Source organism: Camelus ferus, chromosome 7, assembly GCF_009834535.1.
Source record: "Camelus ferus isolate YT-003-E chromosome 7, BCGSAC_Cfer_1.0, whole genome shotgun sequence".
NCBI classification, from domain to species: Eukaryota; Metazoa; Chordata; class Mammalia; order Artiodactyla; family Camelidae; genus Camelus; species Camelus ferus.
Genome location: NC_045702.1, coordinates 65,733,565 through 65,754,787, shown reverse-complemented (window position 1 = coordinate 65,754,787; position 21,223 = coordinate 65,733,565). Strand labels below are relative to the sequence as shown.

At 35.1% G+C, this 21,223-nt stretch overlaps 1 protein-coding gene across 1 annotated transcript in view; it reads left to right on the top strand.

Moving 5' to 3' along the window:
* Window positions 1-21,223, top strand: part of ADAM22 (ADAM metallopeptidase domain 22) — a 206,215-nt gene that overhangs the window by 134,808 nt on the left and 50,184 nt on the right. The window contains 11 exon segments of the mRNA XM_032484054.1: window positions 187-256; window positions 4,308-4,378; window positions 6,065-6,139; window positions 7,797-7,868; window positions 8,660-8,826; window positions 10,256-10,340; window positions 11,376-11,466; window positions 12,711-12,762; window positions 14,916-15,015; window positions 17,078-17,149; window positions 17,371-17,463. Coding sequence (XP_032339945.1) covers window positions 187-256; window positions 4,308-4,378; window positions 6,065-6,139; window positions 7,797-7,868; window positions 8,660-8,826; window positions 10,256-10,340; window positions 11,376-11,466; window positions 12,711-12,762; window positions 14,916-15,015; window positions 17,078-17,149; window positions 17,371-17,463 — 948 coding nt within the window.

The window sequence follows — 21,223 nt, the reverse complement described above, 5'->3', positions numbered from 1 at the left end:
TCCAGGGCTGGGAGAATACAAGAGTGAGTGGGAGGGGTTATGCAACGGGCCATTGCCTTTCCAAACCCAAGAGAAGGTGTACTCAAGCTACGGTTCTTTTAAGGTCTCAGTCTCTCCAACTATGATTGCCTGAGGCTGGAGATAATCTGGTTGTACGTGCTTCATCTCTCGTTTGTGTTATTTCAGGAGGATTTCCGTTTTCATTCGGTTTACAAATCCAGACTGTTTGAATTTCCGTTGGATGATCTTCCATATGGTATGCTCTTCATATGGTGATTTGCGGGGGAAAAAAAATGACAACTTTAATAATTCATTTTAATGTTTTAGAGCTTATTATGTGTGGAATATCATTAGCCCACGACTGCTCATAACAGTTTTAGAAAGTAAAGTGCAAGTGATGTCAAGAGAGAGAATAAAATGTAAACTGACCTCATGTTTATAGTGGAGGAGTTGGGAAAGAGATAGCTTGAACATGATGAAGGAAACCTTTTTAAAATAAGACTCCAAGTAAGGTACTACAGGAAAAATCATGTTAAAGCAAAAGTTGGTCTGCATAGATAGAATATATAAATATTCACTGTTGGTGAGATACTGAGTTTATAAACTCAGGATGAGGTCTTAATCATTTTCCTGATTTGTTGTTTCCTCATTTCTTTCTGCCCCAACATTTTAAGAAAGAACTAGTGTAGATAAACATTTATTATTATTATGTGCTGTTTGTGAAATTCATCTTTCCTTCCCGTGTGTATTGGTGTATTGGTGGGATTTCCTTCCCGTGTGTAATCCCAATCGATAAAATGATTCCCATTTTATAGATGAAGAAACGGAAGCTCAGCTAGTTTGCCTTTTCCAGGGTCTCACAGCTGGGAAGGGGCTGAGCGAGGGTGTGGACTCTGGCACCCTGAGAATGTGCACTGGGAGAGAGGCACAAGGACAAATGGAAGAATTACTGGACTAAAATAAACCCTAAACTACTACTTAGGAAAATGACTTAAAGTTTACATTGTCTTCTCTTTGGAAAATGAAATAAGTGTTTTATAATGTTCCTTCCTCTCTGAAATAAACATGAGGCACCTTGACCTTCTGTAGGTACCCCTAAAGAGAAACAAAACTCACCCCTTTTCTCTTGCTACCAAAGGGCTAGAAGATCCTGTTTGACAGAATTCACTCTTTGGAAAAATCTGCACATGAGCACATAGAAGCTTTTACTTTACACAGACGCTTTAGACTGTTTCTTCATTATCTTATGAAACTTTTTATGATCCCTATTATGGGAAGAAAATAAATCATGACTAGCTGCCTGAGAACAAAGTTACACTGTAATAGGCATTGCTGGAAACAATCAACATTAATTAATATTTAAAGTAGTAAATAATGATTTCCCCTAAGGACTTTGTTGTAGGCTTGCCATGATGCAATCTTACAATTTTTTTAAAAAACTTTATGCGGGGTTTCTTTTTCAACAGAAACTTTGGAAGTGACTTGGCAGTTTTGCTGTTATTAAAAATGAGTTTTGAGCATAGTCTTTGAAAACTCAAGCCTATCTCAATTTGTTCCTGGCTTTCTTTTCTTATCAGAAGTTGACATGTCCATTTTAAGAGTGTTACTTGTCTCCCAAGATACTTAGACTTACCGAGACAAATTAGAAGGAAACAAGAAATAGACAAACTGCAATTTTTGTGATGTAAGCCCAAAAGGAAGCTTACTTATTTTAGGTTTGGTAAAAGTGTTACTGGGTTATGGATTGTGTTATGGATTTTTCTTGCTATGCACTATGTATTTCCCAGAGATAAAGTATGATCAGGTACTCCCCAAACTTCTTTGACTGCGAAGTGTTTTTTTCATGTGACATCTCTCAGGACTAATGTTCCTAAGAACAAATTTTGAGAAAAGCTTAGTTAATTAAACACTGTCCACTTAGCACTCAGTGTTTTAAAAATCACTACAGTGAACAATGAAACAAATGAACAAACAAAACAAAACAGAAATGGATTCATAGATACAGAGAACAAGAGAGTGGTTGCCAGAGGGGATGGAGATGGGGGCCTGGTGAAATAGGTGAAGGGGATTACGAGGTACAAACCTCCAGTTATGAAATAAGTAAGTCATGGGGCTGTAAAGGACAGCATAGTAAAATAGTCAATAATATGATAATAACTTTGAATGGAGACAGAAGGTCATGAGACTTAACCGTGGTAACCATTTTGAAATGTATATAAATATCAAATCACTATGATGTACACCTGAAGCTGATATGATGTTGTATGTCAGTTATACTGCAGTTAAAAAATTATCACAATGAAATACACAAGTCTTGTGTACTGTTTGATGAGTTTTGACACCTATGTACTCCCCTGGTAAGGTGTAAAGGTTTTCCGTTACCAAAGTAACTTCCTATGTGCCCCTTCCCTGCCAGTGCCTCCCACTCCTGCAATTCCTTTTCTGACTTTTTCACTGTAGGCTGGTTTAGCCTGTTGTAGCTTTTCATACAAATGGAATTATGCATCATGTTCAGATTCTTTTGCTTAGCACCTGCCTGAGATTTATGTTGTCCAGGATAGCAGTAGCTCATTCTTGTAAATTATTGAGTATGTTCTTATTGCATGACTATACCATAATTTTTTATCTATTCGGTCAATGGACATTGGGATTGTTTCCAGTTTTGGGTTATTATGAATAAAACAACTATGAACATTCTTGTAAAAATCATTTCTGTGGACATACATTTATAGTTCTCTATCAAATACCTGGGAGTGCAATTACTAGGTCATAAGGTAGGTAGGTATATGTTTAACTGTCTAAGAGTGTTCTCAAACTTTAGCATGCATCAGATCACCTGGAGGGCTTGTTGAACACAAATTGATGGTCTCATCTTTAGAGGTTTTTTTTCCAGCCACTTTATTGAGGTATGATTGACATGCAAAGAACTGTATTTTTAATGTATACAACTTGATGAGTTTGGAGATAAATATATGTCCGTGAAATCATCACCACAGTCTATGCTATAAACATATCCATCAATTCTGAAAATTTCCTCTTGCCTACTTTATGTATGGTGATGATGATAAGAACACTTACAAAATCTACCTTCTTAGCACAACTTTAAGTGAACAATACAGTATTGTTAACTATAGACACTACGCTGTGCAGTCGATCTGTAGGACTTACTCATCTTGTATGACTGAAACATTGTATGCTTTGACTGGTAAGTCCTCTTATCGCCTCCCTCCAGCCCCTGACAACCGCCATTCTAATCTTTGTTTCTATGAGTTTGACTAGTTCAGATTCCTCATATAAGCGGCATCATGTAGTATTTGTCTTTCTATGTCTGGCTTATTTCACCTAACCAAATGTCCTGTAGGTTTATCCATGTTGTTGCAAATGGCAGAATTTCCTTTTCTAAGGCTGAATATTATTCCATTGTATGTATACACTGTATTTTCTTTATCCATTCATCCACTAATGGACACTTAGGTTGCTTCTGTATCTTGGCTATTGTGGGTAATGCTGCAGTGAACATAGGAGTGCAGATGTTTCTTTGAGATCCTGATTTCAATTCCTTTGGCTGTAATTTCAGAAGTGGGATTGCTGGATCATAGGGTATTTTTATTTTAAATTTTTTTGAGGAAACTTTGTAATATTTTCCATAGTAGCTGCACTAATTTCTAGAGTTTCTGATTAAATACATCTTGGGTAGTTTACAAAAATTTGCGTTTCTAGTTTCCTAGGTAATGTCGATGATGCCACTAGTCCAAGTATCACACTTAGAGAACTACTATTGGATGAGAAACTGCCGAACCTTTTTCTAAAGTGGTTATACTATTTTATACTCTCATTAGCATTATATGAAATTCTGATTGCTCTCCAGCTTCACCAACATTTAGTGTGTCATGCTTTAGTGAACACCAGTGGTGGAAGTGAAGGTCAAGTGGTTATTTAGAAGATTCCCCTTAAAGAATGTGACGATATTTATAGGAGAAATGTGAGAAAAATATTGAGATAAATTAGAACAAGAATAATGAGATTTTTTTGAACTGTATTCCTCTGTGGTATGTTTATTTAGTATTAATATGAATGTAATTAGGTTAATATTCTGTATTTTCATTAAGTGTAATATTATATATTATAAATGCATAATATTTAAATACCTGTAATTATATAATTTGTAGATTATAATTATAATAATCATTAATGATTAAAGTATAATTATATAATTTATACTAAGAAGGGCTAATAAAATCATTGATTACCCTTCATGAAAGACCTGGCAACTGCACTAAATTAGATTTATTTTTATTTCCTTTTAGAATTCCAACGAGTAAACATCACTCCACCCAAATTTATTTTGAAGCCATCACCAAAAAGGAGTAAACGGCAGGTATGTACTCACAGGTATATGTCATGATGTTTTAAAAACATTTGGCAACTATGAATCAGTTGCATCTACATGAAGTCTGTGAGAGGGTAAGTTTTAATTCAGGCATTTGCTGTGGTGTGGTGAACAGTAAAGGTGACGTATTTGTAGGAAGAGTGGAGATGGAGCCATGCTATTTCATAGACTCAAAAAGCACTCAAGGTAGTGGTGATAATATGGTTGTTCATCATAGAGATGGATTATGAGGCCTCTCAGGTTCTTCTACCGTGGGCCTCTTTCCTTGCCTGGGTATGTACCACATCATGGAGTCTGCTTATGTGGTACATATCCTTGTATTTATCCCCTTAAAGATACCTCCGTTAGGGTGACCCTGTCAGGTTTTGAAGCCACAAAATGCTATGGTCACACTTGAGCTATTTTGAAGTCTAGGATATAAAATCAGGATGTCTGCTTTATGAATGTTCAGTTGATATTGAACTTAGTAATAGTAATAACAACTGTTTGTACAGTGCTTTAAACCACATGAAGTAGGTACTATTATTCTGCTTTTACAGAAAAAAGAATGATGTCTCTGAAATGTGAAAATGATTTGCCCAGAATCATAGAGCTGGTAAAAGGTTTAGACAAACTAAGAACTCTTATCATCAGAATTAAGGTATCATCTCCGTTGTGGTGGTGGTTGGTGTGGGTATGTGTGTGCAGCATAAAAATACAGGATGAGAGAAGCAGAATCTCTATTAAGATCAAGCAGTTTAAGGAACCAGGTATCTTTTTAAAAAACTGTGTTTAATAAGCATAAAGTAAAATCATTACAGATTTCTAATGTGAATAATAATAATAATAATAATAATAATAATAATAATAATAATTGCTAGGTTTTACTGATTACTTGCCGTGTACAATTGTATTAACACATTTAATCCTCATAACAACCTTTTGAGGAAGGCATTATCCCTATTTTACTGATAAAGACATTGTAGCACAAGAAGCTTAAGAAACTTGTTCATGGTTACATTGGGTTACCCATTCCGTTTTAATTAACATATATAAAATTTTATACAATATATAAAAATTTTGTTTCAGCTTTATTGAGGTATAATTGACAAATGTGAGATATTTAAAATATAGTAGGATGATTTGATATGTCACATTTGTGAAAGGATTCCCCTTGTGGATTTATTTAACACATCCATCACCTTACGTATTTCCTTTTTTTTTTTTTTTTGGTGAGAATATTGAAGTTCTACTCTCTCAGCAAATTTCAGTCACACAGTATATAGTGTTATCAATGCAAGTGTCTATCAATGGATGAATAGATAAAGAAAAAGTGGTATAAACATTATAATGGAATATTACTCTAACTTAATAAAGAAGGAAATCCTATCATTTGCAACAATATGGATGAACCAGGAGGGCATTATGCTATATGAAATAAGCCAGACAGAGAAAGACAAATACTGCATACTATCACTTATTTGTGGAATCTGAAAAAAGAAAAATGTCAAACTCAGAGAAACAGTAGAAAAGTGGTTGCCGGGGCTAGGCACTGGGGGAAATAGAGAGAGGGTGGTAAAAGGGTACAGACTATCGGCTATAAGATGAGTAATATCTGAGGATTTACTGTATTAAGTTTTCCACAGCCAAGGTCAGAGGGCTTAGTTAGGTGCAATTTTCTTTTTTATGTTGCAGCTTCGTAGACGTCCTCGTAATGTAGCAGAGGAAACCAAATATATTGAACTGATGATTGTGAACGATCATCTCATGGTAAGATTTGTTGAGTTTTTTGTTGTTTGAACTTACCTGTACCTAGGATAAAACTGATGGGTGCAGAAATATGTTTAGAAGAAAGAAACCCATAAAGTTGTAACCTGGAGAAAGTATTTGTGTAACCAAACATCTTTGTTACCCAGCAACAACCTGTAAGTAGGAAACACTCTTAGGTGGAAACAATTTACAGTAGTTTGTGAGGTTCCAAGAATGTTTCTGTGACTCATAATATTAACTGTTTGGATTTGCTTGATTAATAAATGGGCTAATATCTTCTGTACTAAAATGGTGAGCTTAAAGAAAAATGGAAACTTCCATTTTATGTTAAAAAAAATGAGGCTGCAATAATGTGACACTTTAGTTTGCAGTGTACAGCTTTATCCTAATAAAAGGGAAGCAATTTTTCTATTTCTGTCTTGCTGTATAGTAAACCATATGGAAAAGCTTATATAGCCAAGCAGTAAAGATTTTTAGAATAAAAACCTAGCAAAACTTCCTTTTTGCTGAGTCAATTATTTTTTATACTCAACTCATGGACATGTTGTATATCCAATTCATGGTCATGTTATATATTCAGTTCATGGATACGTTGCAGTCAGTGTGGTTATATTCACAGCACAGCAATGAGTTGCAATGCTAATTACTGCATGTAACCAGAGTTTAAACTAAAAATATTCAGTGATGCACATTGCTAAATTTTACTTAATTTCAGGTAAATATACATTTTAATTTACTTTGAATTATTTATTTTTAGGGAAAATTTATCATTTATTTAAATATGATTAAACAAATGACATCGATTTTAATAATAATTATTAGTATTACTATTGAGTGCTTCTTCCTTTTTCAGGGTAGGACTAAGTGTTATCTTTCTACCTATTTGATTTCATGACTTACTGTTTCCTGAGATTTTTACAGAATACGTTTCAAAAACATGCATTTTGGACATTTGAAGGCATCATACATTCAGATGTCTGTTGGCATCTGTAGGCAGGTAACAAAAATGAAGTGAGTCAGGTATAAAATAATAGGGAAGGGTGAGGCCTGTGGCAAAAGTGAGGTGCTATGATCTATCCAATGGGAGCAGCTCCTTCTCAGCCCTTTCCAGTCATTACCATGTGGGGATGCTAATTTTAAGAGAAGCCAGAAATAAGGTTTTCAATGATACGTCCTGATTTTTAAAACAGAATTGAGGCCAAATGGAAGATTTATGTGATCAACATCTAGCCTTTAAGCCACCTCCTTGTGACCGTTAGGGCTTTCTTCTCCTTACTGAATAAGTCTTGTGGAACTTTCTATACTTTCTAGCATTATTCACGGTCGGGCTTTGACCCTACCTTTATTTGTATGTCTTGCAATTCATAGACAACTTTCATAGGTTTTATCATTTTGAATAACAATCTTGCAATAAAAAATAAACTTTTGAAATGGATGGAATGGCTAGTTTTTACTTTATCTTACAGATCTGTGAGGCCTTAAAATTTTAGGAGCTTTGCCTCAGACTACCCAGCATCTGAAGAACTAGGTCTCAACTCAGACATTTTTTTTTTCCAGAAAGCCTTAGAGACCTTTCAATTACACCGTATTTCTGTTGCTGAGATGATCATTTGCTGATGACTTTGAAAGCCCTTCACTTGTTTTCTTTTGCTTTCAGTTTAAAAAACATCGGCTCTCAGTTGTACATACCAACACGTATGCGAAATCTGTGGTGAACATGGCGGATTTGGTAAGTATGAACCTGACTCAGTATTGCCGCAGAGGAGTTTTATCTCCTGATTGCTAATAAATTGGATAATGTTCTATTTTCACTGCCCTAAATGGCACTTTAGCCAAGGTGTCCTGTAAGTCCCTTACAGCCTTGCCCTGAACTTTATTGACTTTGATCTCTGGCTGAGAAAATGATAAAAGGAAGTGGTCAAAATTTTTCCTGTATTTTTCACATTGGAAAAGAAGAGGTTGAGTGATAGTCCCTAATAAAGGTATTCATAGTGTACTTCTAACAATGGAGAAACAGTTGTGCCTTTTCAAAAGAGTACCTGGTGCTATGGGAATGATGTGACTAAATAATTCTACTGTACGTCCTTTCCACATCTTCCCTGACAAGGCAGTACTGGTACCTTCCCCATGAGTTTAATCAGGGCCAGTCAAGGTGTATAGAGATTATCTCCTTGGAGAGTGTTCCATTTTCACTAGGGGAACTCAAGAATGCATGAGTCTTCATCTTGGGTACCAGAAATGAACTCGGGGGAAGCCTTGAATAAGGGTGCAAATATTTGTCAAACAGCAATATTTTGTTTTTAATTAGTGCTCTGTTCTTTGGTAACCATTGGATTCTCTATTACTCAAGGGAAATGCATGTAAGCTATCAAAACAATTATCTCCCCTAAACCAGTGAAGTTTCTCATATTTAACTAAAACTCAAGGAGTTTCCATAAAAGGAGCTTTGTAGTCCTGTTCATGGATCATTTGATTTTTACCACATGTACAGCTGGTGTGTTCATTTTGTTAATATACTAGATATATAAAGACCAACTTAAGACAAGGATAGTATTGGTTGCCATGGAAACCTGGGCGGCTGACAACAAGTTTGCCATATCGGAAAATCCATTGATCACCCTGCGTGAGTTTATGAAATACAGGAGGGATTTTATCAAAGAGAAAAGCGATGCAGTTCACCTTTTTTCGTACGTAACTTTTGTAATGATTTATTTTTTTTTTGTTTCACGTTAAATACTGTATTGCTTGTGACTGATATGTGTTCTTTGTACTGCATAATGCCGTTAGGATTTGATGTGGCAGATACATTTGGAAGAAGTTTTAAAGTATAGATTATTTGAAACTGTTACAAAAATTCAATAGGTATAATTTTGAGTTATTTTACTATTGTGTATATACTTTATATAATTTTAAAAGAGATTTAATCAGAGCGTTTACTGAGTAAAATACTATTAATTCTTGTAAAGAGTATTCTTAACAACAGATTAATTATATTCTTTAAAGTTGCTGTCTTTTACATATTAATGTTATCTTTGTTTTCAGTCTAAGGGAAGAGCTTAATATGTCAGACTATATTTTATTTTTTATTTTTTTCTCTTATGGTTTTTCTAGGGGGTAACATGCATGTTTGACGTAATAGCAAATTATAAGTTGCAGCAGTTCAAAAAACCTGTCATCTAAAGTCAGAGCTATTGAAGAAAGTTATAAATGGAAGTAAAAGAGTGTATTTTGAGGGTAACTTTTAATTTTTACACAATTCCAAATTTACAGAAAAGTTGCAAGAATACTACAAGGAAATACCATATACGCTTTACCCAGATTCATGAATTGTTGACATTTTGCCCCATTTGTTTTATGACTTTCTTCTTTCTATCCTTCTTCCTTCCTTCCCCTCTCCCCTTCCTTTTTTCCATCTATCTATCTAACTATCTATGTTTTCCTGAGTAAGTTCAAGACATTTACTTACTGTGCCTTTACTACTAAATACTTATGTATATTCCCTAAGATAAGGACATTCTCTTATATAACCAGTGTAAATGATCAAAACTAGAACATTAACAGTGATACAATATTTTCATCCATCTCAGACCAGTTGTTTCAATAATATTTCCAAAGCTAACCTCCCCACCCCTCCCAAATTCAGTATCTAGTCCAGGATCACACACTGCATTTAATCGGCCTGTCTCTTTAGTTTCCTTTAATCTGAAACATTTCTTCAGCCTATCTTCATCTCTTTGGAGCTTAACATTCTTGAAGAGTGGAGGCCAGTTATTTATAGAATGTTCCTCATTGTGGAAATGTCTGATGTTTTCTCATTGTGAGATTCGAGTTATATGCATTCTTGGCAGAATGTACCTCATGTTAGAAATTCTTTTTTAATAGATATAATTCCACTTAAGATATTTATTGGTCATGTAGGGAAATATCACTCAGAAAAAATATCACTTTTTCTTTGGTTATATGTGCAATCAATTTTCATATTCCTTCCTTACCTCAGGAATATATAGTTTAGAAATGTATGTGTATTGAGAAAAGAAGTGTGGTAAATTAATAATGAGAGGTGATACGATATTTGAACTGTGAGCAGTAAGCATTTTTCATTTCCTTTTCTAAAAGGGGGAGTCAATTTGAGAGTAGCCGGAGCGGGGCAGCTTATATTGGTGGGATTTGCTCGTTGCTGAAAGGAGGAGGCGTGAATGAAGTAGGTGTGAACATCTGTACAGTACAAAGTAGTATGATGGCTGACGGTGTTTTCCTAATATTTAAGAGACAATTTCTCAGTGTTCCTCATACTCCAGATATTGCTATTTTATTAACAGCCAATATGGTCACTGCAAATGACCAGCAGACACTAGGGAAATAATGGAAGATAATATCAGATAATTCTGTTCATGTTCTACTTAGAATGATTTCCAGATTTAGCTATTTATAGATGATATAGAGAAAATCTTTACCTTTTTTGAAAATAAGGCCCTCTTTATCCCTTTGACTGATTTTCCAGAGAATTGAGTAACTTCCTAAAGCATTGGGTTACTACCTAACCTAGTTGGAAATTTTCTTCCTTCCTCAATATTTGGCAAATTTTTAGAGGAAGAAAAGGTAGACTAGGTTTTCCAAAGGGTTACTTCTACCCCGAAGGCACTAAGCCTGATGCAAGTGACCTTTAAAAAACAAAACAAAAACCTGAATCTTTGAGAGGCCACATGTTGAAAAAAAGCCCCTAGGTCTTAATTTTTTTTTTTTTTTTTTTTTTTTTTAATCATCACCACTTCTGTGACTTACACAGTTTGTTTTCTAAAGCCACCCTCTCTTCAGTTTGGGGATTTTAGGAGTGCTAGTGGGCACACAGAGATGAACAAGTGCCAAATAAATTACACATTTATTTTTATTTTCTTTTATCTGAAAGACTGGCTTAATTATATACAAGTATTAAGTTTTTCAGGAATATCACTAGTGAAATTTGGACTCAAAATTAGATATAAGTTTCCAAATCCCAAAATCGATGACTCCTTGACTTCTGGTCTTCTCTATGACTTACACAAACATGGATTTGTTTCTTACGACTTCTTCCCAAATGCTCAGTAGTTCAGCACTAGCAACTATGTGTTTAACCTCTGCTAAATAAAATGCTTAGAAATTACTTATTTTCAATTGTATTGTGACACTTTTTCTGGACCCCATTAAATGAAAGATAATTTGCATTTACATGTATTTTACTTTTGTTTTTGTCTTTCAGTTTGGTAAAACGGATTTAATGGCAGTTACCCTTGCCCAGTCACTCGCCCATAATATTGGCATTATCTCAGACAAAAGGAAGTTAGCAAGTGGTAAGTTTAAAGACATGTATGGTTTAGTTATATTTAAAATAGACTATCTACAAAATGTTTTGGAGCATGAGATTCTTCAGTTTAGTTGCTCGATCAAAAGAGTTTGGGCAGTAGCGTAAAGATAGCCTTGGGCACAAAGTGTTTTTTCCGAAAGTCATATAAATGTTAATATTTACATTACAGATGAAATGTTTTCCATGTATAATAAACATTTAAAGTTATGTGAAGTTAAATTCATCATTGAATTTAATCTATAAAAGGATATAATAAGCTCAGTTTGGTAATTTTTAATGGTCTTGTAAAGAATCCTTGGCATTTAGGTTATTTAAGGCAGACTGTTTTATTATGGGTTATTTAAAACATCTCCTAATATGACCACAGAGGTGGAATTTGCCTGTCAGGATCAGAATTGATGAACGGCTTAGTAGAATATAGACCTAGTGAAATATACTAGGTTTAGCATCTGTGAAGAGTATGTTTTCCCAAATAGGTAAAGTTACCTCACCAGAAATTGTCAAACACTGTATATTTGGAGCAAGTTGATTATAGTCGTATTTATTTTATTATTTTAATAATAAATATTATAAATATAATTGTTTATATAAATGATTAACTATTACCACTTCTGGAGTGCCCATTTTTCAACAGATAATTGAATGCCAGTATTATCTACATCTAGATGCTCATTTAATCCTCAAAATAATCCTGCAAGATTAGCCCTATTTCACTTATTAACCCCATCTTATAGATAAGGTGACTGGATGTTAAGAGGGTAATGTCTCCAAGATTACGCATGTATTAAGTGGCAAACTCAGATTTTGAACCCAGGTGTTTCTGATTCTGAAGCCCTTACACTGTACTGCCTTCTGCCAGCAGCCTTGGCTGCAGAGGTTTTAAACATGGACAGGAAATTGTGAGAATTCCCATAGAGGTCTGTGGAGCCAGAATCCTGTAATGATGCATTACTGCCCATTAATATTTGATTGTTAAGACATTTTAAGTGAATGCTTTAAAATTGCTGCCCCTTGTTAAAATATCAAGACATTTTATTTTAGTAAAAATTGTATAATCTTGATTGGGTCGAAGTAGATTTTTGTTGTTATGCATTGCATGAAAAACTTCAAATATAAGGAAAACTGACAATTAGAGGTAATAAAGTGAACATATGCTTTTAAAAAATAGGAACAATTCTAACGCATCTGTTTTCACTTTGTAAAAAAGCATGTGTTTTTGTTTTCTCTTAGGCGAGTGTAAATGTGAGGACACGTGGTCTGGATGCATAATGGGGGACACAGGGTGAGCCACTTCTATTTGAAAATAACTCACTTTTCCTTTCCCTGCTGTGCTGTTGTCTTCTTAAAAGGACGACACTCAGTAACCTAGTGCATGGAACCTCACCACAGGCATTTAAGAGAAAATCGGAAGTAGATTTTCTCAGAGGCTTTGTAGGTAATATGTTTTCACGAAATATTCTCTTATTTGTGAAGACATTGCTGTCCATGAAACTATTAGGTCAAAGATTTTTTTAGCCTTGAATCTAGGCTGAAAATGTAAGAAATGAGGAACAACTTTGTAATTGATGGCTTATCTTCTAATTCCCTTTGCTTTTATCTTCTTCCATTCTAGTTAAACGAGTTATAAACAATTGTGTGTCTCAAAAACAAAAACAAGAAGAGAGCCTGGAATAGTTGCTTTCTCAGATTTCTGGCAGCCTGAGGTGTCTGTACCCACAGTGGCTGGTTTCAGACTACCAACGAGAGGTCACTGAACGAAGAGAGGGAAGTGATGTGTCCAACCCACTCTCCTGTGAAGTTTTCATTTTTATACTGTCCTACCCTTGACACACTATCAGGCACCCATCTTTTATTCTTTCTAAATAAATTTTATAGCCACCTTTTTATGCCAAGCTTATCACTATAGTCTTACTTTAAACTTTTTTCATCTTGTGCTCTTCTCCCCAAAACATTCCAGATACTCAGGCAGCTTTCAGGCTCCCCCTCTCTCCTCCTGAACTCACCATCCATCATAATTGAAAAGTATAAATAAAAGAGTGAGTACTTATATACCACCACCTAGTTTAAAAACAAACACTGCCTTCATAGTTAACCCCCCTATATTCTCTCTTATCAGTCCCCAGCCTCAGCTAAGGTAACTACCATCTTGAACTTGGCTGATATCATCACAGGTCCTTTTTTATACATTTACTGTGTGTGTGTGTGTGTGTGTACTGAAGTAATTCATAGTGTTGCTTCGCGTGTTTTCAGTTTATATGAAAGGTATCATACTATATGTCTTCTTCTGTGACTTGCTTTCTTGATCAGCTTTGTTTGTGGGACTCATCCTTGCTGACAGTAATGTAGTTCTAGTTCAGTGAATGTATACAGCACAGTTTTTCCATTCTTCTCTTAATACACAAGAATTTTTGTGTCAAACACATGAATCATGTCATTTTCCTGCACAGAACTTTTGTGAGTCTCCATTATAAAGAACAAGGTTCACATTCCTTCCTCCAGTATTTAGACGTCTATAATCTTTCTTCATCCTCATTTGCAACCTCATTTTCCACTACTGTTTATGGAGTTTGCTTATCATAATTTTACATGATATGTGTTAACCATAATCCTATGTAGATTTTCAGCCTTTTAAAAATATGCTCATCATAACTGTACAGGAATTTCCAGCCTCTGTTGATTTCTTTAATATACCCTCTTCATCTGGAATTCTCATTTTTCTCTGTCTAACCACATTTCTAGCCATTTGAGTTACAAAGAACCTTTTTGTCTCTGAATCATAAGTTCTACCCTGGTGCCCATTACTGCCAAACACCTAACTGAATGTGCATTTCTGCAAACAAAGGCATCCTCCTCAGAACTGCAGTACAACCAAGAAAATCATCTAATTCTTAGCTCTCATTCAAGATCAGCCCTGTGTTGCAATAATGTCATTTTAGCAAAAGGTTCAGAATCAGGTGTCACAGTTAGTTTTTTGTCTGTTAGCTTCCTTCAACCTGGAACAGTTCCTCAGTCTTTTTTTGATGGTCATGACTGACACTTTTGTAGATTATAGGTCAGTTATCTTGCAGAATGCTCTGCAGTTTGGGTTCTAGCCCAGTTTTAATATTTAGGAAAGACTCCTTTTGAAATAAATTATTCCTAATTCTCTTTGATGGAAATCACAGATATGTGTTTGTGTTTCCTTTGAATGGGCGTGCAAATAATGAGCAAACCATAGTAACCATTAATCACCGAATGAAGAATTTAGAAATGTGCCTATTGAATAAACTGTTATGGATTGAATGCAAATGTTGTACATAACATTTATGGAATTTATGGTTTTTTATTTTATTTTAGGAATAATGTACAACTTTAACAATATTCAGTTTTGAGACTAATCTACAAACAAGGGAGACTAAAATTGTACCTAGCTATTGCTTTTCTTCTCTCTTACAGGTATTATCTTCCTAAGAAGTTCACCCAGTGTAATATTGAAGAGTATCATGACTTCCTGAATAGTGGAGGTGGTGCCTGCCTTTTCAATAAACCTTCTAAGGTAATAGGTGTGATCAGAGTTACTAGTTATTAATTTTTATAAAGTATTATAAACACAAATTTTCATTCATTGTATCTTATAAAAGATAGCTTTTCAACTTGACTTATGCATACATATTCTAGATATGCTAAATATCTGCATTTCTAAGTTGAGTTAATGTTGGGCATTTTGGGCTATTCTGATAGGAATAAAAAGCAGGTAGAAATTAAAGTTTTGCTTTCTGAAAAATGTCCATTTTCTTATTTATTTATTTATTTTTAATGGGAGTACTGGGGATTGAATGCAGTACTTCGTGCGTGCTAAGCATGCACTCTACCAGTGAGCTATACCAACCCCCCTATTTTCTTTTTATATGTCCAAATGAAGATTTGGGATTAGCTTACAAAAGTTGTTTCACTTGGCTATCTTTTTCATTTTCTTGATGTGTTTTTCCCTGCTTTGGATACCTAATTACAGCTCATACTGATAGAAAGGGGGTCCTGTCTTCGCTCGTTACTCCCCACCTCTGCCTTTCAGAATGAGCAGTATGTTTAAAATTACAGTACTTCTCAATAGGTCTGCGTAAAGCAGAAAAGGAGAAAGTGTTTTATACTTAGACTTTGTCAGAGGCTTTCACAACTTGCAAAGCATCTCCTGGTTACTGACTAGAAACCTTCATGTGTGTGGAAGACTTCACAGGTTAAAGAAATGTTTTGTCCTTGTTGATTATGTGAACTGTGCAGTGCTTCCGTACATCACAGTGACATGTAGCATTGCCTTTGTTCATTCTCTGTTCACTCCAGTGAAATTTAGGAAATGTATCGTATTTCACTGAAAAGCAAATTGACAATTTTAAGAGTTTCCAAAAGCTTCAGAAGAGTTATTAGAGCTCAATTCCTCCTGCTGTAAGTGGAAAACAATTCAACTCTTTTAACCAAAATAACTGATTATTTTAAACCCAGAGTAAGATAATAAGTGCATTTTTCATCTGGCTCATTTTAGTTTTGGCTTTCAAAGTTGCCTCATTTGTTAATGAGCCTTCTCAACTGAAAGTGTAATCTAGAGATGAGTTGATTGTTTCATAGGAGAGAAGAGAGAAATCGAAAATAGGTAGGGATTTTTGTTGTTGCTTTCTGGATTTTTGTTTTTTCCCTCTAGTTGGTTAAGAAAGTGTGTGTGTGTGTGTCTGCTGATGGATGTGTATTCATTTCCATTCTGTAGCACATAAACTTGTGTTAACTTTTGAATGAATATTATATATCTGGAACATAGCAACTATTTATTTTTTACTAATTTTACCTATCACCATAGGATGCATTATACTCAAAAGATAATAAAATTATTGGAAAGGTTAAAAAAATAGAAGTCTTAAAGTATACTCTTGTATAGGCCAGAAACTGCTTCCATCCCTGGGGCAAATTGTTAGTGCTATTCTCTGCAGAGCTATATTATAGGAAGAGCTATGTTTTATATTAAATAAATCAATGGATATATTAATTTTTCTGTCATTCTCCTCGTTGTCCATGAAGTAACTCTGTTTTACAGGAAATGTAGTTTATAGAGGGCTTTTCACAGGTAATGGAATTTGCTCCTCACAACAATTTGTGATGTAGATGGGCAACTAATATTATTCCTGGATTAAATATTTACACACTTGGGCTCTGAGATGCCAAGCCATTTGCCCTAAGATAAGTAGCTGAGCCATGATTTGAATCCAGACATTGTGACTCCAAATCCCTTGCTTCCTGTTTGAAATGAAATTTCTGGAGTCAATCTGGCTTGATTTCAGTCAATGGCTAGATCATCTTCCATTTTGATGACACGTATCAGACCCTATTTGGCATATATGTAATATATGTACATACAATTAAATCTGAAATGGAAACAACATTAGACACTTATGTTCTAAGGTTTCCATTTCTTAAATTCTCAAGTCAAGATTTCTAGTTTAGGAAAATATAAGTATATTTTGGAATACTGACAGATAGGTCAGCAGTGTGGGTGTGGCACTTGTGGTCTCTCATAAGGTATTTGTTGTTGATTTTACTACATTTTAGTTCTCTTTTTGGTTTTTATCCCACAGCTTCTTGATCCTCCTGAATGTGGCAATGGCTTCATTGAAACTGGAGAGGAGTGTGACTGTGGGACCCCGGCAGTAAGTCTCTGGGTGTTTGGACGATTTCTTGAGGTTATTCAGGGTCATTCCAGGTCCACGTACTGAGACCCACAGAGCAGGTGTTATGCTTAGAAATTTTATAAGATTTGTGGAAGACAGATGATTACTGTCAGATTATATGTTTATTTTAGAAAATATCCTGGTACCTTCAGGAAAATGACACCATTTTCTGATGTTTTGCAAATGTTTATATTCCTCAGGAATGTGTCCTTGAAGGAGCAGAGTGTTGTAAGAAATGCACCTTGACTCAAGACTCTCAATGCAGTGATGGTCTTTGTTGTAAAAAGTGCAAGGTAAATAAATGTTGATTAATAATAACCAGTTGGCAGAAAAGAGGACATATTTGATTAAATTGTTAAGGCTAGGTAAATATAATCTAATTACTGTAGTGGGAAGGGAATAGCTCAGTGGTAGAACATGTGCTTACCATACATGAGGTCCTCGGTTCAATCCCCAGTACCTCCGTTAAAAACATAACTAAATAAGAATAAAAATAAAATAAACCTAATTACCTCCCCCCCAAAGGAAAAACAAACAAAAGAAGTTAATGTAGTAAGAGCTAACATATATTGACTGATGAAGTCCCAGGTGCTTTAGAGGAGCCTCACAGTCTTGTGAGATGTAGTTACTATTTTTATTCCCATCTAACAGCTGAGAACACTGAGGCTTATAATGATTAAATAGTTTGCCCAGGATCTTATACCAGGTAAGTCAGGAAGCTAAGCGCCTGAACATTTGTAATCCCCAGAGTTTATTCAGTCTTTGATGACTCCCTGAGGGGCGTGCACTTTAAATGAAACCATCTAATGTGCTATAGTATATATTATAATATAATATCATTTATTTTTTATATATTTTTTAGTTTTTTTAAATTTTATTTTATTGAGTTATAGTCAGTTTACAATGTTGTGTCAATTAATATAATATCATTTAAATGAAACTTTTATTTGAGTGATATTTTTTCTTTATTGTAAAGCCAAGCTGATATTCAGTAGATTCTTCTTTTCTTGGTGCTCAGCTTGGTATATATCTCTTGCATTAGCTGTTGAGGGAACAAAAGGAATCTCTTGAGATGTGGACACCTGTCTTGTGTTGTGCATGAGAGTTCGGAATGCATCTTTGCACACTTGTCTGTTTTCCTCCTCCCAACTCCATCCTCATACCTGTCCCCAAATATTTAAGCCTTTCCATCAAGATAACAATTATTTGGGGCTTACTTTGCTCAAAGAAATCTATTTCTTTTTCCTCTTCTCATATAAGATCTGGTACAATCTTCTACATTCTGTCTGAGGTTTAATATCTTTCTCTCCCTCCAGTCTGTATACTTGATGGCACAGAGCCAGGCACTTCCACAGTGATTGGTTCAGGTTCTCAGTTAATATTTGTTGAATGAATGAATAAATACGCACAGCACTCTCTTATTGATTATTTGCTGATTGACTAACTGTAGTCTAATGCTGATTGCCTAACTTTAAAAGAAGGTGAAATATGAACCCATCATATTAACTACCTACTGTGTGCCAGAGAGTGTGCTAAGCACTTTTAAGTTAAATCATCCTATATCCAGGTTTCTTCACCCTGGTACCGTTGACAGTTTTTTTGATGCTTTTGTTTTCAAATTTTATTTTTTATTGAAGTATAGTTGATTTACAATGTTAGTTTCAGATATACAGTGAAGTAATTCAGTTATACATATACATACATATGTATTTTTTCAGATTCTTTTCCATTATTAACTGTAGTCCCCTGTGTTATACAGTAGGTCCTTGTTGTTTATCTATTTTATATGCACCATTGACAGTTTTGACCAGAGGATTCTTTACTGTAAGAGTGTGTCTTGTGTTCTGTAGGGTATTTAGCTGCATCCCTGACTTCTACCTGTTAGATGCCAGCAGCATCCCTCCCAGTTGTGACACCAAAAAAAGTCTCCAGACAGTGCCAGATGTCCCCTGGTTGAGACTGCTGTCTTAGATAATGCTCACACCACACTTTTGGAATAGACATTATTATTCAGCTTTTTCCAATTGAGCAATTCCAGTCTCAAGAAAGTGAAATAACCCGTGTAGGCTCGTTCAGCTAGTAATGAGTAAATGTGCGGTTACGTCCCGGAGAAGCTGGAGGCAATTTCTGTTGTTTCCACTTCACCGCTGTGTCTGTGGTGGAGTTTTAAGACAAGCAGGGCACTGGCAGAGATCTCTCAAAGCACTCTCTAAAAAAGGAAGATTAAACCAAATATGAAACAGACACTTTCATTTTGGCTATCCCAATCATTTATTTTATATTTTTGTGTATTTTTTTAAATTGAAGTATAGGCATTTTACAATGTTGTGTTAATTTATTGTATACAGCATAATTCTTCAGTCATACATGAACATACATATATTCATTTTCATATTCTTTTTCACCATAAGTTACTGCAAGGTATTGAATATAGTTCCCTGTGCTATACAGTATGAACTTGTTTGCCTGTTTTATATATATTGGTTAGTATCTGCAAATCTAGACCTCCCAATTTATCCCTTCCCTTCCCCTCCCCTCCAACCATAAGTTTGTTTTCTATGTCTGTGGGTCTGTTTCTGTTTTGTAAATATGTTCGTTTGTCTTTTTTTGTTGTTGCTCTTTAGATTCCACATAGAAGTGATATCATGTGGTATTCTTCTTTCTCTTTCTGGCTTACTTCACTTAGAATGACAATCTCCAGGCCCAATCATTTATTTTAATCTTCAGTGTTTTAAGTCTGCCCATCCATGAAATGCACTTAATTATACCATTTTTTCTTGGATTTATTAAATTAGGCTCTTTGTGATATAATTATTTGAAGGAACATGTACAAAATAATAAAATTAATATGCATAAAATAAAATGGCATGAGTAACCACCCCACGAAAGAAATTACAGCTCTACCAATGAAGTAAGATCTTTTTTGCCACTTCTCTACCCTACACCCCCAATATCACCCCCAATCTAGGCTCCTAGAGGAGCCAGAGGCAGGATGCCAAATGGAGGAGGGGAACAGAAAAACAAGATGAGAAATCACGTGTATCTCAATTTTTTTCTATATGTATTTATAATAATGTATCTATAAGTTAGAATTGGCAATCATTTTCTGTACTGGGCCAGATAGTAAATAGTTTAAGCTTTGTGGGTTGTAAGGACTCTGTCTCAGTTCCTCAGCTCTGCCTTTGAAAGCAGCCGTCAAAAATATAGAAATAAATGGGTGTGGCAGTGTTCCAATAAAACTTTATAAAAATAGGCAGGCAAACAGACTTTGTCCTTGAGCTGTAATTTGGGGACCCCTGCTGTAAAATATTGCTTATTTACTTGTTTATTATTTCTTCCCTTTCATTAGTATGTAAATTCTAAGAAGGCAGGGATTTGGGCCAGTTTATTTACTGCTCTGTCCCAGCCCTTAGAGCAAGTCCTCCTTCACTCTGTTTTTTTTTCACGAGCTTCCTGACAGATCCTAAACTTTTATACTCTTGGATAAACTCTACCCTACATCTGCTCATACTTCTCCCTCAGAAGTACAAGGAGGAAGAGAACCAGAGTATATGAAATTAACTTATCATGCTTATTTCCTTTTTTGTTTCAATGGTGTGTTTACGGCCACTAACATGTAAGTTCCTTGTTAGCAAGATTCTTGTGTTTTGTTCTCTACCAAGACCCCAGTGGCTAGAAAATGTTTGACACATTTTAAGTGCCTAGTAAATACTCTGTGAGTGAATGAATGAGCGCACATTTTGTTTGGATTTTCTAGAAAATACCCATTGAAATCCTGATTGGAGTTGGCAGTGCGCTGCTCATGTTCTTGAAACAACAGGAAACTCAAATGCCTGGAGGGTTGTGAGCAAGGAAGAGAAGATGGAAGTTGAGGGGTATGGGGCAGGAAGAGGGATCCAGAATAATGTCTATGTTTGTGTGAGCAGAGATAAAAGCATAGAAGGATCCAGCCCCAAATAGTAACATTTTAGAACAACGGAGAAGAATGGAATTGAAGAGGAGAGGAGAAGGATGATAACTTTCTGTATCTCTGTTTGCTTTGTTATAATGAAT